The sequence below is a fragment of the Ictalurus punctatus genome, chromosome 9 (assembly GCF_001660625.3).
Source record: "Ictalurus punctatus breed USDA103 chromosome 9, Coco_2.0, whole genome shotgun sequence".
NCBI lineage: Eukaryota > Metazoa > Chordata > Actinopteri > Siluriformes > Ictaluridae > Ictalurus > Ictalurus punctatus.
The window spans coordinates 9,476,044-9,497,109 of NC_030424.2; the positions used below are offsets into that span (position 1 = coordinate 9,476,044).

The 21,066-nt window shown below is 38.3% G+C and overlaps 1 protein-coding gene across 6 annotated transcripts in view; it reads right to left on the bottom strand.

Moving 5' to 3' along the window:
* The window catches only part of fsip1 (fibrous sheath interacting protein 1), a 52,223-nt gene that overhangs the window by 4,318 nt on the left and 26,839 nt on the right, over positions 1–21,066 (bottom strand). For 4 of the 6 annotated variants that reach the window (XM_047157570.2, XM_017477014.3, XM_017477013.3 and 1 more), the window contains one exon: positions 12,945–13,070. In XM_047157570.2, the coding sequence (XP_047013526.1) occupies positions 12,945–13,070 (126 nt within the window). Of the gene's footprint in view, positions 1–10,086; positions 10,237–10,278; positions 11,950–12,944; positions 13,071–21,066 lie in introns of those variants that run through there. The other 2 variants (XR_008397058.1, XM_053682945.1) reach the window with 2 other exon arrangements.

Below are 21,066 nucleotides of genomic sequence, written 5' to 3' on the forward strand. Positions count from 1 at the left end.
CAGAAAATCCTAAAGGAGAATGTCCGGTCTTCAGTCCATAAATTGAAACTCAAGCACAACTGGATTATGCAGCAAGACAATGATCCAAAGTATAAGAGTAAGTCCTAGTCCTAGACTGATCTCCAGTTATCAGAAGGATTTGGCTGCAGTTACTGCTGCTAAAGGTGGCACAACCAGATTTTAAGTTTAGCTTTTCACATGGGTGATAGATGTTAACTTTTTTTTTGCCTCAATTTAAAAAAAACAAACAAACAAAAAAAAAAACTGCATTGTGTGTTTACTCAGGTTGCCTTTGTTTTATGTTATTTGAAGATCTAAAATTATTTATTATGTGATGTACACAAAAACAAGCAAATATTTTTTCACAGATTTTATATGAATGTCTATTTGATATCTTACACAATTTCCCAGCTGTTTCACACTGCATTTAAAACATCGCTTTTATACACACGTTATTAGTATTATTATCAAATTGACTGACACTATGTAAGGATCCAGCTAATTCAAAATTGGAAACTAATCTTTGGAGAATTTTTTTTTTTTGTAAAATTAGAAGAAACATGTTCAGTGGTCATGGTACAACTCAAATTGTTAGAGCTCAATTAACCAATTAATAATTTATGGTCATTTGTATTTTTTATTTATTTAGTTATTTTTAGAGTTGAGTTGTCTAATTTGATATGAATCCTAGGATTGTTTCATTCCTTGTTTTGCTTTCATATGCATAATGCTTCCGAGTTAAGCCAGCCACCTCAGATGGATTGTCTATGCTGCCTTCAATAAACACTAATGGTTCCATACTAAATCTAGATATATATATAAAAAAAAAATCTATCTTTAATAAGATTCCATTTACATCAACGTCATTCTCAAAGTCATGTTGTGTGCATTTACACAGAGATTTACACTGAAAAGTATGTCTAGACCAGGGATCTCAAACTCAATTTACCTGGGGGCCGCTGGAGGTAGAGTATGGGTGAGGCTGGGCCGCACAAAAAAAGGATTTCAAGTATTCCAAAAACAGTACAACCGATCCAATCTTCTTAATCTTTAGTAATAACTATTCCGAACATGCAGAACATGAACGGTTCTTCAGAACACAGATTTCTCTTACTTCCTCCTACTCCTTGCTGCCAGAGACTTGGCAGTGCTTCCTCTTACACAGCTGAGCCACATTTGGCTTGAGGGAGGAAGCAACTGAGACCATCAGTATGGCTCGAAGATGCTCATCTGTAAGTCTGGACCTGAACTTTGATTTATTAAAGTTCATAGTGGAGAAGAGCTTTTCGCACAGATAGGTGCTCCCAAAAAGGCACATGATTCGCTTGAACATCTTGGAAAGCTCAGGGAACGTGGGGGGCAATTCTCTCATAAATTGTCCAAGCTTGTCTGTTTTTCCACTCACCTCCCTGAACTTGGCTTTGAGTTCAGAACTGCACTGCAGGTCAATTAGCTCCAACTGAACCACAGGGGGGGCATCTTCCACATCGAAGGAGAAGGGGTCAGCAAAAATTTGAAACGTGGCTCTGTGTGTCTTGAAGTCTGCAAACCTGTGATCAAATTCTTCCTGTAGCTTTAGAATGGTATCAGCATACGTCTCACCACTGAATGGTGTGCCTGAATCCATGAGCGCCTTGCATGCTGGGAAATGGCAGAGGTTTGTCTGAGAAAGCTGGGCTTTCCATAAGACAAGTTTTGTGGAGAATGCTCTGACACTGTCATATGCAACACTGACAAGCTGGCCCTGGCCTTGTAACTTCTTGCTCAGTACATTCAGCTCCTGTGTGATGTCAACAAGAAAAGCTAAGTCCATTAGCCATTTGGGATCACTTAGTACAGGAACAGCCATCCCATCCTTATCCATGAAGGCTTTCACTTCTGCTCTCAACTCAAAAAACCTCTTCAAGACGTCCCCCCTGCTAAGCCAACGTACCTCGGTGAAGTAGAGCACATCCTCATATGCTGACTCTATTTCCTCCAAAAAGGTGCAGAACTGCCGGTGCTTTAAGCCCCTGGATCTGATATGGTTGATGCATTTCACAACGTCAGACATCACATTGTCAAACTTAAGGCATTTGCTGCAAAGGGCCTGCTGATGGATAATGCAGTGCAAAGCAATGGCCTCTTCCACACCCTCCTCTTCCAGTTTTCTTTGAACAAGTGCCACCAGTCCATTTCTCCTCCCTGTCATTGATGGCGCTCCATCGGTTGTTATTCCAGCAAAACTCTTCCATAGTAAGCCGGCATCCACAATGGCATCACACAGCTGGTGGAATATCTCCTGACCGGTGGTCTGGCCATGCATTGGAATTATTGTGAGCAAATCCTCCATCACTTCAAAATTGTCATCAACACCACGGACATATATTGCGAGCTGCGCAGTGTCAGTGACGTCTGTGCTCTCATCAAGAGCGACTGAGTATGAATGGAAATGTCTAGCTTTCTCACGCAGTTGATCGTAAATGTTATCCGACAGGTCAGAAATGCGCTCTGCCACTGTGTTGGCTGAAAGGCTGATGTTGCTAAACTGACCTTTCTTTTCCAGACAGACTATACTTGCAGCCTGTAACATGCACTGTTTGATGAACTCGCCGTCTTTGAATGGCTTTCCTGCCTTAGCAATCATCTCACTCACCACGTAGCTAGCTTTGACTGCTGCATCACTCTCTTTGCTTGCTTTCTTGAAAAAATCTTGTTGCCTCAGTAGACATGTTTTAAGTTTGGCGACCCGGTCCTCTCGCTCATCTCCCTGGTATTTTGCATACTCCTCAGCATGTCTAGTTGAGTAATGACGTCTGATGTTATACTCCTTGTGCACCGCAACTTTATCTGTGCATATTAGACACGTCAGAATGCCCCTGTGCGCTACAAAAAAATATTCCGTTTCCCACGTCTCCTGAAATTGTCTGTGCTCATCGCCAACCTTTCTCTTCACGGCAGGTTTTGAAAAAGACATGACTGGGTGACAAAAAAAACGTATTTGCACTGGGTAACACTCCCAAAACATGTTTCAAGTGACCAACGTTGATAATTCGTGTTGTTGTCACGAGCCTGAGCTATGGTAGCCCACAAGTGTTAAAAAATATAAAACGCCCAGGGCAATGACTCACGCAGGTGCATGTGAGAAAAAGTTAGTGGGGGCGGGCCGCACTAACAGCAAGCTTTGATTTCAAGTAGGGGGCCACAAAATATCGTTCCGCGGGCCGCAATTGGCCCCCGGGCCATGAGTCTGAGACCCCTGGTCTAGACTATTGTGCAGAAAACATGGGCTTTTATCTGAGGCATTAATCGAAGCCATCTGCCATGCCCTGCATCAATTTACTCTCTAAAAAGACACAGTTTACCTTCTAAATTGTGGAAAAGTGCTATGAAACAGAATGCTGGCACTTCAAAGGAGTGCACCACCTGCATGTCCGATAGCTGTTTTGAGGGAGAGGGAAACGAGGCAGTAATAAGGAGTAAATCTAAAGTGCTGCATGAATATTAGACACTTTCCTCGAGAAAAAGACGTTTATACATACATATACACATACTGTAGTGGATCTAAATGATAGGTAAATTCAAATTTTATAGACATTATACTCAAACTACTCCCAAGAATGCATTCAAACAATGGACATGGTGTTATACATATAAAGATGTCAAATGAGACTAGACACAAACCATTGTGGCTTTGCTGTTCTAACATTTGCATGTAAAGTTACATAAAAACAAATGAAGTTCTAGCTATAAATGCTACAACAATTATTAAAATTACAAATTAATTTGTAATTATACAAAGATATTGTCATTGATGGGGAAGATTTCAAGTAACAACTATCAATCAAGGTGAAGGAGCTTCCTAGGTTCCTAAGTTCTGAGGTACAACATTATTAAACAACACTTGCCATGCAAGATTTCAGAAAATGCTCTCAGATTAATAATAAGGAAGGTAAGAGAGAAGCCAGCAGAAAAGAGTTGCAGGATGACCTGAAAACAGCAGGAACAACAGTTACACAGAGAACAATAAACAGTGAATGGCAAAATCAAACACTTTTGTAACAATAAAGTCAGGGGGAAAATGTTCACCCTCCTAAATTCTATGTTTTATTTATCAGGGTCAAAAAAGCAATATGTGGTCCTCGCCAACATCTATAAACAAACAAATAACCTTAGGTTACGATAAAAAAAACAAAACAACAGATTTCAATATGTAGTAATTTTTCCGCAAAAAGAAGGGTATTCTACTCTATACTTGTATATGGAACAAATGAAAGTAACCTTTCTTAATGTATACTATATGTTGTCCAGTGATAGTGGTAATGGGACAGTGATCACTTTTCTCACTTTTTCTACTACTGTTGCACCTTTCTAACATGATTGGTCAGCAACCTAAGGCAGTGGAGGAATACTCTCCACAGTGGATTTCACTGCCATGCCAATTGTATCCCCATGGAATAAGGTTGATGACATCACTGACAATCTCGGTCACTTTTACATGAAGTCCAAAGAGTTGAAAAGGAGAGATCCTCCACAGTGGACATTACTTCCGCCACCACGCACCCACCCAATGACAATCAACCCAACCTGGTCAAGCAAGTTGGCAATAGAGGAAAGATTTAGCCTGGAAAACAAGCTGCAAGAAGGACTTTGCTGGATTGTGAGTGCTGCTCTGAGCTGGGAGGCTGGCTAAAGTCCAGAAGGAGGATTAGCCTAGGAGTAGGAGATTTGTAAATTAGAAGATTACATGAAAGACTAAAAAATGTCATAGGCATACAAGTAGCTATGGCAAATAGTGTTAGATTATTTCAAGAGAAGTGATATGCAGTTAGAGAACATTTTCAAGCTCACTCCTATAACCTCAACTCTACTATGATGCACCCAATACCAGGTCCTCAGCAACCTGAGCGGCTCGCCTTTGAGACCATCTGTCCAGTTATAGTTAAGTATGGTGGCATGGGTATAGATTCAAACCCTTGAACATTCACTAAAAAATGTGAAGTGACTCAGATGGAAGTAAGAGAACTGCTACAGGCCATCCTTAGGAGCTGAGACCAAGCTCGTGTAAAGACCTGCGAGTCTATCTGCGCGAGTCCATTAAGCAAGTACACGGACAAGACACCACTCACACTGCTAAGTATAATTTTCTCCCTCTCTCCACCGTTTCCTCCTCTCTTTTCCTCTCCAAAACATGGAAATTTACATGTCTTTCTGCCCCTCGCTCGTACACTTCCTTTGAATGTCATGCTGTTACAATTACTGACCCTGCCAAAATGCACTTTCTTGTTATTTATCGCACTCCAGGTCAACTGGGGAAGTTCAACGAAGAGTTTGATATGCTACTGTCCACCATCCTGGATGACGGAACTCCTCTTGTGGTCCTCTGTGACTTCAACATTCACCTAGACAAGCCGGATGCAGCTGATTTTCTTGTACTCATTCCCACATTTCACCTCAAGCAGTTCGCCACCCCAGCAATTCACAAGGCCAGCAAATAGCTTGACCTCATGCTCACTGTCACGCCCCGAGACGTAAGGGAGTTGAGTACAGAAGCAAATGCAGGTAAAGACGTTTTAATTAAAGGAGGCAGGCAGACAAATCCAAAACATGAAACAGAGGCGTAGTCGAAAACAGCCAATGGGTCGGGCGATCGGCAAACAGGCATATACTGGGCTAGGCAGAATTCGAAAATTGAGGTCACTAGAAATGAGGTCAAAACATTAAACATCAAACGTGGACAGGGAAACAAGAGGCGGGGAACAACAGCGTGGTATAAACTAAACTATCTATCAAGGTACGTAATTTAACTAATCTAATGTAATACTCCGCGTCATGTACTGGGAGCCGCGCGCGGTGTATATATAGCAAACAATCATAGTGATGTGCTGGCGGCTGACACCAATCTAGACACACCCTCGAACAACATCCAATGAGGATGGCAGGGAGGAGACAGAACAGAAACCAAAACAAATGCACGTGTCCACAATAAACCATTCGAAGAGCGTGCGCTCACTGAGCACTCACACACCTGACTCATGCAAACGCACACCCTATGGCACTGTAGCTCTGTCTAAAGGGAAGATCGTGCCACTCATACATATCTGCACCACACAAAATCTTCTTATTACTCCTCTCCACACCTCTGACCATTTCTTTATCCAGTTTTCTATTTCTCTCCCCTCACCCCTCTCACTGTCTCCACCTTCTAGCTCCTTTCATCGCAATCATTGTTCTCTTTCCCCCCCTCACACTTCTCCTCCATTGTCACAACCTCTCTTCCCTCTGATAGCCACCTCTCCTTACTGGATTTAAACACCGCAACTGACATGCTATGTTCCACTCTAACATCTTCTCTTGACAGCATCTGCCCCCTAACCTCCAGGCCAGCTCACACATCACCCCTTGGCTCTCAGGAGCTCTGCGTAACAACTGGGCCAAACTAAGGGCGGCAGCTGAAAGGAAATCGCGTAAATCTAACAATCCGACTGACCTAACGAATTGCCAAACTTTTCTCTCTTGTTTTTCCCATAACATCTCCACTGCTAAAGCCATATACTACCAAGAGAAGATTGGCAGCTTTCCCAACACACGTACTCTCTTCAACACCTTTTCCTCTCTTCTCTGTCCCCCTTCTCCCCCTTCCCCTACCTCTCTCAGTGCAGATGACTTTGCCACTTGCTTTTCCAACAAGGTTACATCAATCAGGAACCAGTTCTCAACCCGAGACACGCATAGAACGGCTCCTCCTCCATGTAACTCAACTGTCCTCCTTCTCTCCTCTCTCAGAGACTGATGTTTCAAAACTCCTCCTCTCTAGCCATCCCACAACCTGTCCTCTTGGGACTATCCCTTCTCACCTTCTTCAGTCCATCTCTCCCACAATATTGCCTGTACTCACACACAACTTTAACACATCCCTCTCTACTAGCACATACCCTACCTCATTTAATCAGGCCGGGGTTAACCCACTGCTTAAAAAAACGCCACTTAACCCTGCTGCAGTAGACAACTACAGACCTGTTTCCCTCCTTCCTTTTCTTTCCAAAATCCTTGAAAGAGCTGTTTATAATCAACTCTCCATTTTTCTCACACAAAAAAACCTCCTGGACACCAAGCAGTCTGGCTTCAAAAGCAATCACTCCACAGAGACTGCTCTGCTTTCAATCACTGAAGTCTTAAGACTAGCAAGATCAACCTTAAGATCATCTGTCCTCATCCTATTCGACCTCTCTGCTGCTTTCAACACTGTGAATCATAAGATCCTCCAGTCAACTCTCTCCAGCATAGGCATCACCAGAATGGCTCTGCGCTGGGTGGAATCCTATCTCTCAGACAGATCCTTCAAGGTATTGTGGAGGGGAGGTATTCTGAAACTCAACTCAGCAACTCACAACTGGGGTTCCCCAGGGGTCAGTTCTGGGTCCACTGCTCTTTTCTATTTATACTACATCTCTGGGGCCTATGATTGAATCTCATGGATTTTCATATCACTGCTATGCTGATGATACCCAGCTCTATTTGTCCTTCCAGCGTGATGATCCATCTCTCTGCACGAATCTATGCTTGCCTGTCTGACTGGATGACAGAACACCACCTTAAGCTCAGCTTGGCAAAAACTGAGCTTCTCGCCATCCCATCCTGCCCCTCAATCAACCAGACTACACTCTCCCAGTATTTCATAGGCTTGTTCAAATGAGTTTCTCTGTGACGATGGTACCTGCTGCCTCCAAGTGTTTCTGGAGCTCTTTCCGAGTGGTCTTTGGCTCTGGGGCTACTCTTCTGACTATTCTTCTGACTCCCTGGTCAGAAAACTTGCGAGGAGCTCCTGTGCATGGCCGGCTGATGACGGAGTGATGTTGCTTCCTCGTGTGGAAAATGACCCCAATGGAGCTTACTGGAGGATTCAGAAGTTTTGAAATACGTTTGGATCCGATTCCATCAATATGTTTTGCAACAATAAGGTTGCGAAGGTCTTGGGAAAGCTCTTTACTTTTACCCATCATGAGATGTTTCTTTTGTGAAACCTTGGTAATGAAAAGCCTTTTTATAGACCATCAATTTACTAATCCAGCTGATATTAATTTGCACAGATAGGAGGTATAATTACTTACGGATTTCAGCTGGTTCCTTGCCTTAGAGATACTTTTTTCCTGGGTCATTCTATTTTATTACATATAAAACTTTATTTATGGACTTTAATGTTGTGAATTCTTTATATTTCCGGATTTCTTGAATTAATACTGATGTCTGGTGAAAATTTCATGTGAATAGCATTGGAAATATATTTACTGAAAAAAAAGTTGACGTGTTCAATACTTATTTCCCCCATTGTAAATGTAAACAGTTTTAGAAAACAACCAATATTGTGATTCGACCTGATGTTACTAGAACCTTCCAACTCCAGATTTATTGTGCTAGCATACAATTGGGCATAAGAGAATTTAAAATAAAGAAAAATATGTAACCTGTTTAATTTAGCATGAGCTCTCAAAAATTAAAGACTAATCCTAATTTACTGTAATACTGTATATTCATGTGTGTGAATAGATTTAGAAGAAGCCAAAGGTTGCCTTCAAACCCAAATGTCCGCTGACAATTGTCATGTGGAATTCGTAATGGAATGGGCAGCCATCTGATGGAAATTATTACATCCAACGATTGCTTTGCATGATACATAACAGCCAACAAAACTGAGACAATTTTATAAGACCAGGTGCACTTATTGTGCAAACACACTTTCCTGATAATGATCCCATATTCCAGAATGATAATGTCCCAATAAACTGAGTAGCTTTAAGAACACCAGGTTCAAGTCAAGTCAAGGGTATCCCTACTTTTATTGGGTCATTGACATTAATGCATTGTTACATGGTTCTTTTATTTTGATTAACCCTTTAATATGTGAAAAATTTTCCCAGATTTCTTTCTTTTTTCTTTTCAAACTGAAGTTGAACACACCAAGGTGTGTGATGTACAGCTTTGAGGCTTGTACAAATAAATCACCGCTGTGTTATTCATGGTAAGACATTCTTTCATGTTGTGTTTATGTTACTTAAACAAATCTAATAAGACAGGCTTTGTACATGGACAAATGATCACAATAAATACCAAATATCAGGTTCCAGATCACTTCTAGCAAGCTCTTACAGTATATCTTCTGTAAGCATCACTGTATACATGTATACATGATTTGATGGTTTTTAAAACACCTCTATTACATGCATACATAATATAAAGAATATTTAATCTAAAATCTGTAATATCATGTTACATACTGCCTGGAATGTAACAAGTGTTACATAAAACCATTAATGATAAAAAAAACAAAACTGAAATATGAGGAAAGGTTGCCTCTATTACACTGTAAATAAAAGCAGTAGGTTCCCAGATCTAGTTAAGCTGCAAAACCAAAATGCGGCATGAATAAAGTGTGGTTAAGTCTGAGTATATGAGCAGCTGAAGTGAACTATGTGTGTGATACTATAGGATATGGCTAGGCTGTGTTGTAGTGGTTTAGTTAGCTTTGACTGCACGGCACCGCATAACTAAGCAAACCATCAACACTGCTCATAGAACCTTTATGGTTGGGTTTGGTGCATATAAATCCAGATTGTTCTGGGTCAAGTGAACAGACCTGTGACCTATGCAAATTGAAGAAGCTCACATAGTCTGGCATATTTCATAATTTATCTTCAAACAAATACTGAAGGCATTAATATTCCTTTGAGCCTGTAAATATGAAATATGATTACAGACAATGTTTATGGCTGTTTTCTCAAGTTTGGAATAAACTGCAGCCATTATCCACAATAAGGTTTACACAATAGATAAAAGTACAATTCTTGTAAGCAAGCTGAGTGCTTAACCAATTATGTTAATCTATGTTGAGACGGAAGAGAGAGCTTGTTGTTTTCCCATTATTGAAAAAATTTAGAATCCAAACCATATTTAAGTTTTAAACGCCATGTTACCATAGATATATCAGGATGTCCTCATGTAAACCATTTAAGAAACCATCTCAAACTTGGCTATATCTAAACTAAATAATATAGCAGCACAATTGTATTTGTTTCTAGAACAACTGGATTAATAAGGGTCTAGACATACCTATGAAGCATGATCTGGTAACCACTGACAGTTCAAGCTTTAATCACTCTTTACAACCATGGTGAGCAGAAAAGAATCTCAGCATGCACAGAGCATCGAACCTTGAAGTGGATAGACTACAACAGCAGAAGACCATATCAGGTTCCAATCCTGTAAGCCAAGAACAAGCATCTGAAGCTGTCATGGGCACAGGCTCATTGAAATAGGACAGTTGAAGATTAGAAGAAAAAAAAAGGACCTGGTATTTTTCCAGTACAGGTTCGGTGAGTCTTCTGTGAGACGTTTCCACCCACTGTTGCTCACGCAATGTTTTTTGTTTTTTTGCACCATTCTGTATAAACTGTAGGGACTGTTGTGTATGAAATTCCCAGAAGATCAGAGGTTTATAAAATACTCAAACCAGCCCATCTGGCATCTGGCAACAACCATGCCATAATCAAAGTCAGAGAGATCTCATTTTTCTTCATTCTGATGTTTGATTTGAACATTAACCGAAGCTCTTGACCTGTATCTGCATGATTTCTTGCATTGCACGGCTGTCACATGATTGGTTAATTAGATAATTGCATGAAGTGTTAATAAAGTGGACGGTGAGTGTACTTTATATAATTGTGCAGAACCACAGTTGCAGCATCACACGGGTTGGTTTAAGAATAAAGTCCACAAACATGCCAAGGCTGGCTATGGAAGACTATTCTATTGTTTTGTTAATTTCTGAAGAGACTTCTGGGCCTAGACTGGATTGTTTGAATCCTGCTTACTTTGATCAAATTAACAAATTTTTTGAGTTGGCCACAGCAGCTGTCAGTATAAGACTGCACATATCAGAACATGCCTAAGACATTACAATAAATAGAATTATGTAGAATACATCAGAATACTTGACTAAATTACTTAGTGTTTGAGACTGCCTTACTGTTGTAATCAGGACTTTCTATCAGCACTTACCAGCTGGCAAAAATGATCTACTAGCCAGGCATGTATGTTGGCAGGTAGTAGCTGGTTCAGCAAAGAAAAATCCACAAACTTACAAATGTCTTTAAAGTGATTATATTAATAAACTGTCTATTTATTCTGCAATTTAGCATTTATGTTTTTCATGTAGTGTATTTTTTCTACACTATTATGCAAAAGTAACCTGAAAGTTAGTTATGAATGAAAATACAAATTCTAATACTGCAGTGATTAAAAACAAAAAAACATGACATTTGGTTCTAACCCAAAGATGAAAATGCAAACATACAATGTGTCAGTCTATAACATTTGCACATAACCAGTCATTGGGGCTCATTTTTCTAAGGCCACATAATACTAGCTCTGTGTCTGGCTTCTCCACCCCAGTCAAAATCTTCTTCATCTGTCACTGCTTGTGAAGAAGGAAAAACATCCCACTTAAAGTAGGCTTTAAGTCTTGTTTAGTTACAGAAGTTTTGTCTGACAGTTCTATAATACCAGGGTCATTAGAGGGACACTGTCCTCATTCCTGGAATTGACTACTGAAGTCCTGCAATAGGTTTACAATTTAGCCCTGCAATTTTCTGCTGTCTTTCTGAATAATAACCTTTTCAGCTTTTTTTCACTTTTATTCTGTTACTCATCTTCATTAAACAAACAGATAACAAACAAATAAAATAGTGGGTTCACAGCCCCTAAGGAACACAACACATTATTTAAACAAAAACAGAAAGTCCTCACACTAACCAAGATCTGGTTAACATTTTCTACTTTCTACACTACAGCAGAAGAATAAATCAAACTGTACGAAGTGCTATACGTTGCCAGGCTTGGCCGACTCCTGTGTAACCAGGCAGCAAACAGAAGTCTTCTGGGATCAGTTCTTGAGAAAGCCCTGTTTTGGCTAACCTGGATAATTGGAACAGCAGTAATGCTATAAAGTTAATCCATGCTTTTGAGTCTCATGTTCTTCTCTTGTTTGACTTTTGTATTTTAAACATCTTCATAAAAGGCTTTTATTGTTATTATTGTTATTTTTTTATTGCTAATAAGTTGCTCATGTTAACTTTTAAAGGTGCTGCAATTAAATCCCTAAACAAAGAACAATCCCATGCTGATTCAAGTTCATATTATACTAACGTAGCAATATGCAAGCTGCATCAGTATGACATAACATTTTTTTCAATTTAAAAATGTAAGTGAACACACTTGCAGCAACCCACTGAAAATTTGAAAATTATTTATTCTAGCTTCAAAAATACAGAATCATTATCATTCTCACTTGCTACTGAATTTAAGTCAGAAATGTCCAAAAGCAAGGCACCAACCAGTGAGACATGGTAACCTGCGTGCTGTGAGTTAACAAAAACAAAATAGTGCATTTCCTTTTTTTTAAAAAAAAAAACAAAACATGTTTCAAAGAATCATGAAGACCAAGCTGTGTAACTACAATTGTTTGATAAGCACAATGAAGTAAAGATAAACGGCCAAATGTGTTTGGTTGGGTATTTTTGATGATGCCTCCTCATAATATGCAAACTTAATATGCTAAATTTACATTTGGATTTGGATGGTTAAAAGCCAATTACCCATAGCAGTATTGGATCTGGTGTTAATTAGGGCTTTCCCACCTTCCCAGCATTTCCAACTAGTGGTAAATCATGTCTAGACAGTACTGACCTATAAACCTAGGCATGATGACGTGTATGAGAACATGGCCCAGGTTTAAAATGAACAAACAATCCAAAAAAAAAAAAAAAAAAAAAACCCAACATGTGCATTTTGTCTTACACTTAATGAGACCTTCAGCATTATATTCAGCACATATTTACAGTGCAAGTGTCTACTGTGACTCAGTGTGTGTTTCCCATAGATTAAATGAAGCATAGCCTCTTTAAACTCACATCTGGGTGTTGTCTCTGTGTGAGGAGCTGCAGCTGCTGCTGGATTTCATCTGGACACTCCTCCTGCTCTCTTGACTCCTTCATATCCCGCAGGACCCTCTCGCCCAGTTCTGTAGCCTTTTTGTCCTGATTCAGGAGATAAAACACCTTTGTTAACTTTCACGAATAGTTTATATGATTTTCTAAATCTTTACTGAATAATACTAGAATTTGTCCAACTCTCTGCCTACGATGAATGTCATAATGCTTAAAATAATACTATGTAGCAGGACTTTTAAGAAATCAAAATATCACAGAATCCAAATATATAGCATATTCATGACATCAATTTCAAAAGTGTTTTCTACACTCAAACGATAGTCAGAATGAAGTGACTTTGTCCTTTTCAGTTCACTTGCTATCAGACACTTGCTATCAGAACTGGTATGAAATGTTCAGCCTTAAATCTATAGTATGTGCAGTGGCAGCACAGCAGTCAAGGTTCTGTGTTAGTAACCGTAAGACTGTGAGTTCAAACTCAATGTCTGCCAAGAGGAGCAAATGTCTTAACCAGCCTTGTTTTTTTCTTGCAAGGTTAAAAATTTATAAATATAATGTACAGGTAGATTAGGTTTATATACAAAGGAATATACATACAGTCCACTGTATCGGAAGTAAATTCCCCAAGTATTGGAATGGCAAGGTCAATTAAATTTTTTATGCTAAAACACTGAAGACATTTAGATTGGAGTTCAAATGAGATGATAGATCAGAAGTTCAGTTTTCATTTCCGACATCTACAACAGGGGAAATAAGTATTGGATATGTCAACATTTTTTTTCAGTAAATATATTTCCAATGAGGCTATTCACATGAAATTTTCACCACATCAGTATTAACTCAAGATATCTGGAAATATAAAAAATTCACAACATTAAAGTCCATAAATAAAGTTATGTGTAATGATAATGATGAGTCTTTATTGGGCACATACACACTACAGCACAGTGAAATTCTTTTCTTCGCATACCCCTGCATGCCAGGAAGTTGGGGTCAGAGCACAGGGTCAGCCATGATACAGCAGAGAGGACTGGAGCAGAGAGAGTTGGGGGCCTTGCTGAATAATAATAATAATAATAATAATAATAATAATAATAATAATAATAATAATAATAATAATAATAATAAAATAATTATTAATAATAATTAATAATAATAATAAAAAATGGGGCGCACAGTGGCTTAGTGGTTAGCACATTCGCCTCACACTTCCGTGGTTCGAGTCCCGCTGGGGCCATGTGTGTGCGGAGTTTGCATGTTCTCCCCGTGCTGCGGGGGTTTCCTCCGGGTACTCCGGTTTCCTCCCCCAGTCCAAAGACATGCATGGTAGGCTGATTGGCGTGTCTAAAGTGTCCATAGTGTATGAATGGGTGTATGAGTGTGTATGTGATTGTGCCCTGTGCCCGATGCAAGTGGAATGACACAGGAAAAAAGTATTGAACATGCTAAGAAAAAGTAGTTCTCCAAGGCAAAGTAAGGCAAGGAACCAGCTGAAATCCATGAGTAATTATACCCTCTATCTGTGCAAATTAATATCAGCTGGGTTAGTAAATCGATGGATAAAAAGGATTTTCATTACCAAGGTGTCACACAAGAAACATCTCATGATGGGTAAAATGAAAGAGTTCTCCCAAGACCTTCGCAACCTTATTGTTGCAAAAAATATTCATGGAATCGCATACAGATGAATTTCAAAATCTTCTGAATCTTCCAGTAAGCACCATTGGGGCCATTATCCACAAGTGGAAGCAACATCACTCCGTCATCAACCGGCCACACACAGGAGCTCCTCGCAAGATTTCTGACCAGGGAGTCAGAAGAATAGTCAGAAGAGTAGCCCAAGAGCCAAGGACCACTAGGAAAGAGCTCCAGAAACACTTGGAGGCAGCAGGTACCATCATCACAGAGAAAACAATTGACAATGCACTCCCCTTCTCACGCTTACCCCACAAGACTCCATTACTAAAGAAAAGGCATGTCGAAGCTTGTTTAAAGTTTGCTACAACTCATTTGGAGAAGCCTATGAAATACTGGGAGAGTGCAGTCTGGTCAGACGAGTGCAAAATTTTATATTTTGGCTGTCATACTACACACCATGTTTGGAGAAGAAATGGCACTGCACATCACCCTACAAACACTAAACCAACAGTGAAGTTTGGAGGTCGAAGCATCATGGTGTGGGGCTGTTTTTCGTCGCATTGTACTGGCAGACTTCATATAAATGAAGAAGCGAGGAATGGAACCCTTTACCGGAAGATTATTGAGAAGAATTTGCTGCCATCCACCAGGATGATGAAGATGAGACGTGGGTGAACCATCCAGCAGGACAACGATCCAAAACATACAGCAAATGAAGCTCTCAACTGGTTTCGGACAAAAAAAAAAAAAAAAAAAAAAAAAAAAAAGATAAATCAAGGCGTTAGAATGGTCCAGTCAATCACCTGACTTGAATCCAATTTTTAAAAGACAATAATTGAACAAGATTTAAAGACAATAAGTTTAGAAGAATGGACCAAAATCACACTTGAATACTGTGGCCAATTAATTTCTTCATATAGGAAGCATCTTGAAGCTGTTATTACAAAAATGGCTTCTCCACCAAGTATGACATAAATTTCAGGTAGCGTGTTCAATACTTTTTTCCTGTGTCATTCCACTTTATTACACATAACTTTATTTATGGACCTTAATGTTGTGAATTCTTTATATTTCTGGATTTCTTGAGTTAATACTGATGTCTGTTGAAAATTTCATGTGAATAGCCTCATAGGAAATACATTTACAGAAAATTTTTTTGACGTGTCCAATACTTATTTCCCCCACTGTAGTTAAACAACTTAGAGCACGGCACCTTCTGTTTTGTTTGGTGATCATAAATATTGGAACATTTCTTGCTGACCAGGTGTACCCTGTTAGTTTAATTGTTTAAACAATTAATATCTCTGAATGTCTATTTTTGGTTTGAGCCCTGGGTTTTGCAAGTAAATGCTGTGCTTGTTGTTCAAAAAGATGAACCAACATGAAGACTAGAGAGAGCAGTCTATGGGAGAAAAGCAAGCCATTTTGAAGCTGAGAAAAGATGGAAAAATCAATCAGAGCCATTGCACGAGCACTGGGCATAGACAGTACAACAATTTGAAATGTCTTGAAAAAGAAAGAAACCACTAATGCACTAACAACCAGACATGGAACAGATAAGCCAAAGAAAACAACAGTTGTAGAAACATTGTGAGAGCTGTGAAGAAAAACAACAGTTTGGGGTGAAGGTATCACAATCCACTATTCAAAGAAGACTTTGAAAACAGAAATATAGAGATCCTACCACAATTTGCAAACCACTCATCAGCAGTAAAAATTGGAAGGGCAAAATGGAATTGGCAAAGAAATACAGAGATGAACCTCGTAAGTTCTGGAACGAAGATTAACCTCTACAAAAGTGTTTGAAAGACCAAAATCAAAAGTGGGGATAAAGAAAGGATCTGCTCACAAAGAAATAAGTAGAAGGTTTTAGACTGGCCAAGTCAATCAACACACCTTAACCCAGTGGAATATGCATTTCACCTCCTAAAGGAGAAGGGAGGAAAGCCCCCAACGCAAACAATTTAAAGAAGCTGTGGTACACGCCTGGAAAAGCATCACAAAAGAAGAGTGCACCAGTTTGGTGAGGTCAGTGGGTCGCTGGCTTGGTGCAGCTATTGCTAGCAAGGGATGTGCAACCAAATATTAAAATTAACTAAAGTGACATTTAGAATTGCTGTTCCAGCACTTTCAGAGGGGTCTATAGTTCATCTTCCAACACACTTCATAATCTAAGATAGAAAAACTAAATCAAATGGTTCTGATTATTGAAAGATCTTATGTGCAGATTGTTCTCCTTCACTATCCCTGCTAATTTAAAAAAGGTTAAAAAAAAAAAAATCCAAAATGAATAAGTAAACAATGAAATCATTCTGTTTATTTAGTTTACTGTAATGTAGTGTTTCTTATCCAACACCCTCATTTAAAGAGGCCTTGTGGCATTTCACGGTCTCATAAAGCAAGGCTAGGATGTCTAAATTTAAACCCTAACCTAAAATTTACAGGGATCTTACTCAGAGCCACGGTCAAGTGCAATATATACTTCATAAAGATTTTCCCATGCACACACAGAGACCAAGACAACATGTACCAAAAAAAAAAAAAACAATGAGGAAATATACTTTTAGCAGCTTGTACAAAACTCATTCTTATTCTCAATCTATTGATTGGTGTAGTGATTATTTAGACATTTGCAATCCTTCTGAATAAAGGTTCAAATGAGATCAACCCATTAGGGGTTCAAACCCAAACTTTAGCCGTACCTATTTTAGTTCTTCTATATTAACTGTAATATTATATATATATATATATATATATATATATATATATATATATATATATATATATATATATATATATATATATATATATATATATAAATAAAGACATCTTAGAAAGTGGAAATGCCTGGAATATTGTCAAATTTAACTAGCATTTCCTATTAAAAGATTTCTAAGCCTTTTTTTTTTTTTTGAAATTATTTATTAATAATTCCAAATTATGTAACAATTTTAAAAAGAACCAAACAATCTGCCAATATAATATGAAAATTTGGAGCCTGGAATTATTATAAATGTCTAACTATAGGTTTAATAATTATATTTGGTTTATTGCAATCTCATAGTAGGAAATACTAAATGAGGCTGATGTTGTAACAGCAGTATTCAGTATTCAGAAGGTTGTGAGCTTAAATCCTAGGACTACCAGAGCAACTTTTGGAATACTGAGCAACCCCTAACTGCTTAGCTTTAGGTTTATATTGTGTTCTGTCTCATTTGTACTTCAGTTTGGCTAGGAGCATTGACAGAGTGAATGAAACATCAGTTTTAGATTTGATTTTCTCCAGGACCCAAACACAGGTCCCAGATTCCAAAATGTGGTGTATAATATACTGCAAACAACCATATAACCACAGTGTTTTACTGCTCACACATGCACTGTAACAGACAGATGGATTCAAATAAGAGCACTTCAGAGTAAGTTCTTGTTGCTTTTCCCCAATGTCACACAGAGTGGATTCTAGACAGGGTCTGTTTGATACTGCAACAGGTGAGGAGGAGATAACATTGTTAACACCTTTTCAAACTGGGTCTCAACTGCCATGTGTTTACATCAGTGTCATGAACCAGGACTCGAAAGTTAGCAATACCAAAGCAAATATATTCAGTCTACTACATCTGCAACAAAACAACATCCATCCATCCCAGCCATGTAAGGAATAGAACATGAAATGGCGTTAAAGGAAAATAATTAATGGCAGCATGATGTGATGCCTTTACCACCTTGATTTTTTTTTAAAACACTTATTTAAAGTATGAGCATATGCTGAAGTGTTTTATTCCTCTCATGCAACAAAAATGACAATTTAAGCAGCAATTATCGAGGTTCAAGCCGTTTTGGCCCATAAATATGTTAAAAGATATTACTTAATATTATGCAATCCTATAAGCACCTAAAATCAATGAAAAACTAAGATAATTTTAAGAAATATCAGCCTTCATTAAGCTCGTCTAATAGCTGCTGAACATTGATTGACCAATGGCGGCCATGTTTTTCAAGATTCACAATTGTCCTCATATACGCTGATTGGGCCTTGGAGAAGGACAAGATTTATTTATCATGTGTATTGGACCAATGGTTCCACATTTAGTGCCTATTTAAAGTTTTGTTCTGTTATAGTGCCACCAACCAAGCTTGGTGAAAATATCTCATTCCGTTTAAGAGTTGTAGCCATTAGTCAAAGAGGCCACGCCCACTTCAAATTAAAAGTTAAACTATTTTTGATAATTACTGATCTAAATAGTCCAAAGAATTGTCCTGCAATAGCTTTGTTTCAGTTGAGCGAAAAACCTAGGAGTTCACAAAAGCCTGTTTTTAAAATAATCTCAAATATTTAACAAATAATTTGATTGACAGCAGTGCTCCTAGAGGCAAAGTTGTTCAGAATGAGGAGATCTAACAGATGATACAAAGAACATGTGTATGTCTGAAACAGCAAATAATATACACTTATTTACACAGCCATTTTAAGGTTGTTGTTGTTTTTTACTATAACCTAGTGGCCAAACTTAGCAATTTTTGTCACGCGACCTTAGACTGAGCCTTTACATGAGCAATTCAAGTTTGGTGAAAATATCTCCCTGTTTAAGTATTATTACTATGTACCTAATGTGGCCAAGTCAATTACCTTTACTTTTAGCATGCCATGGACACATAAAATCGAAAAGTTTTTTTGATAATTATTTATAAACAGACTCCAGAGAATCTTGTAGCACGTTTCCTTGATATTGATCAAAAAACCTATGAATAGCTCACAAAAGTAGGTTTTATCTGAAATATTTACCAAACAGTTTGACAGACCCAAATGGTTCTTGGACAAAGTTCTTTAGAATGAGAACAGGTATCATTAAATATATATTACAACCATAAACACCTACAAAAATCATGATAGTGCCACCCAGTGGTTGATTTTTTTAAAAAACCTTTGCACAAACCTCTTAGACCAAGAGTCAAATATGTCCACCAAGTTTCGTTCAGAACAGCGATTGTTAACCTTGTCTGATAGCTGCTGAAATCTGATTGGCTGTGATCGGCCAATACATGAATGTCCTCATAGACACCGATGCCAGTTGAGACAGACACTGCATGCAAATTTTGAAGTTAATCGGATCAACGGTTCCATGGTTACAGCCACTTTTATGGGTTCTTTATAGCACCACCATGTTGCAAAACCACATAATTTTTGATTTACATAGATTGGCCTCGTACATAAGCATGCAAAGATTGGTGAAGATATCTCATTTCATTCAAGAATTATACCTATTTACATAAAAGTGGCCATGCCTACTTCCTGTGTTTTCGCATACTGTAGCTATCTCGAGTTCAAACTTTTTTTGATAATAAATTGTAAAGAAACGTAATAGAATTGTTTGGCACAGGTTTCATCTCGATCTGACGAAAAACCTAGGACTAGTTCACAAAAGTAGGTTTTCCAAAAAATCCAAGGCGGAAAATTTTTAATGACGGAAATGAAATCGAAAATATACATTTTGCTCATAGATATAAGACACTTGAGTCTGTGACAACGGTTCAAAAGTTAAAAATTCTCACTATAGCACCACCATCTGGTCGATCAGGCTGAAACATTGTGGTGCTGTAGTACTCCGGGGGACTACCTTCCCTCAAAGTTTCAGCTCTCTACAACTTACGGTTTGGTCTGCACAGTTAGGTTTAGGGAAGAATAATAATACTAAAAATCCTTACAATTACAATAGGGTTTCAGCCCTTCAGGCTTGAACCTTTAATTATAACAATGATTTTTTTTTAATTAAAGCATGACAATACTTTTGATATTATCCCAATGACTGTAGTTATTTTTTTAAAGATCGGATCATACTTTTTATGTTGTGTATTGCCTTATGTTTTAAAAACGTATGTTTAGGCTGAATAGGTGTGTCAGACAATTTCTAATAAAATGTTTTAACAATTATTATTTTTTTTAAACTTAGTGAAGGACCACTGCAACTGAAGAAGAACAAATAGAGAGAGTCAAAGACAGTGGTTGACTACCCATGATTCTGTTTCTAAAATTAGTGACTGCAGTTTTAAGGGAACTCAATCCATTACAAACAAAATAGATTGGGATCAGTTATGACATCTACTAGCTACAAATATTATGTTCTGTGGGTTATGGGGGAACTATTTTACTTAGTGAAAACAAAGCCTAAATATTTTTTTTTTATTTTATTTCACTGTATTCTTCACTGTAAACATCATGGGATGGTTTTAAATTTCTGCAATAATACCACTCAATACCAGTTTTTTTTTCCAGTTATGCTATTCCTTTGCATATCCTGTTAAATGTTTTTCCAAAGAAGTGTTTGCATCTTGAAAGCCCTGCATACTTCTAAATATTAATCAAGATATTAAGATATAAAATGAGCTTTTGTATTGCTGTGCTGAGTGCCCCAAGAATCAGACTATGTAACCTGAGCCTTGGAAGTTT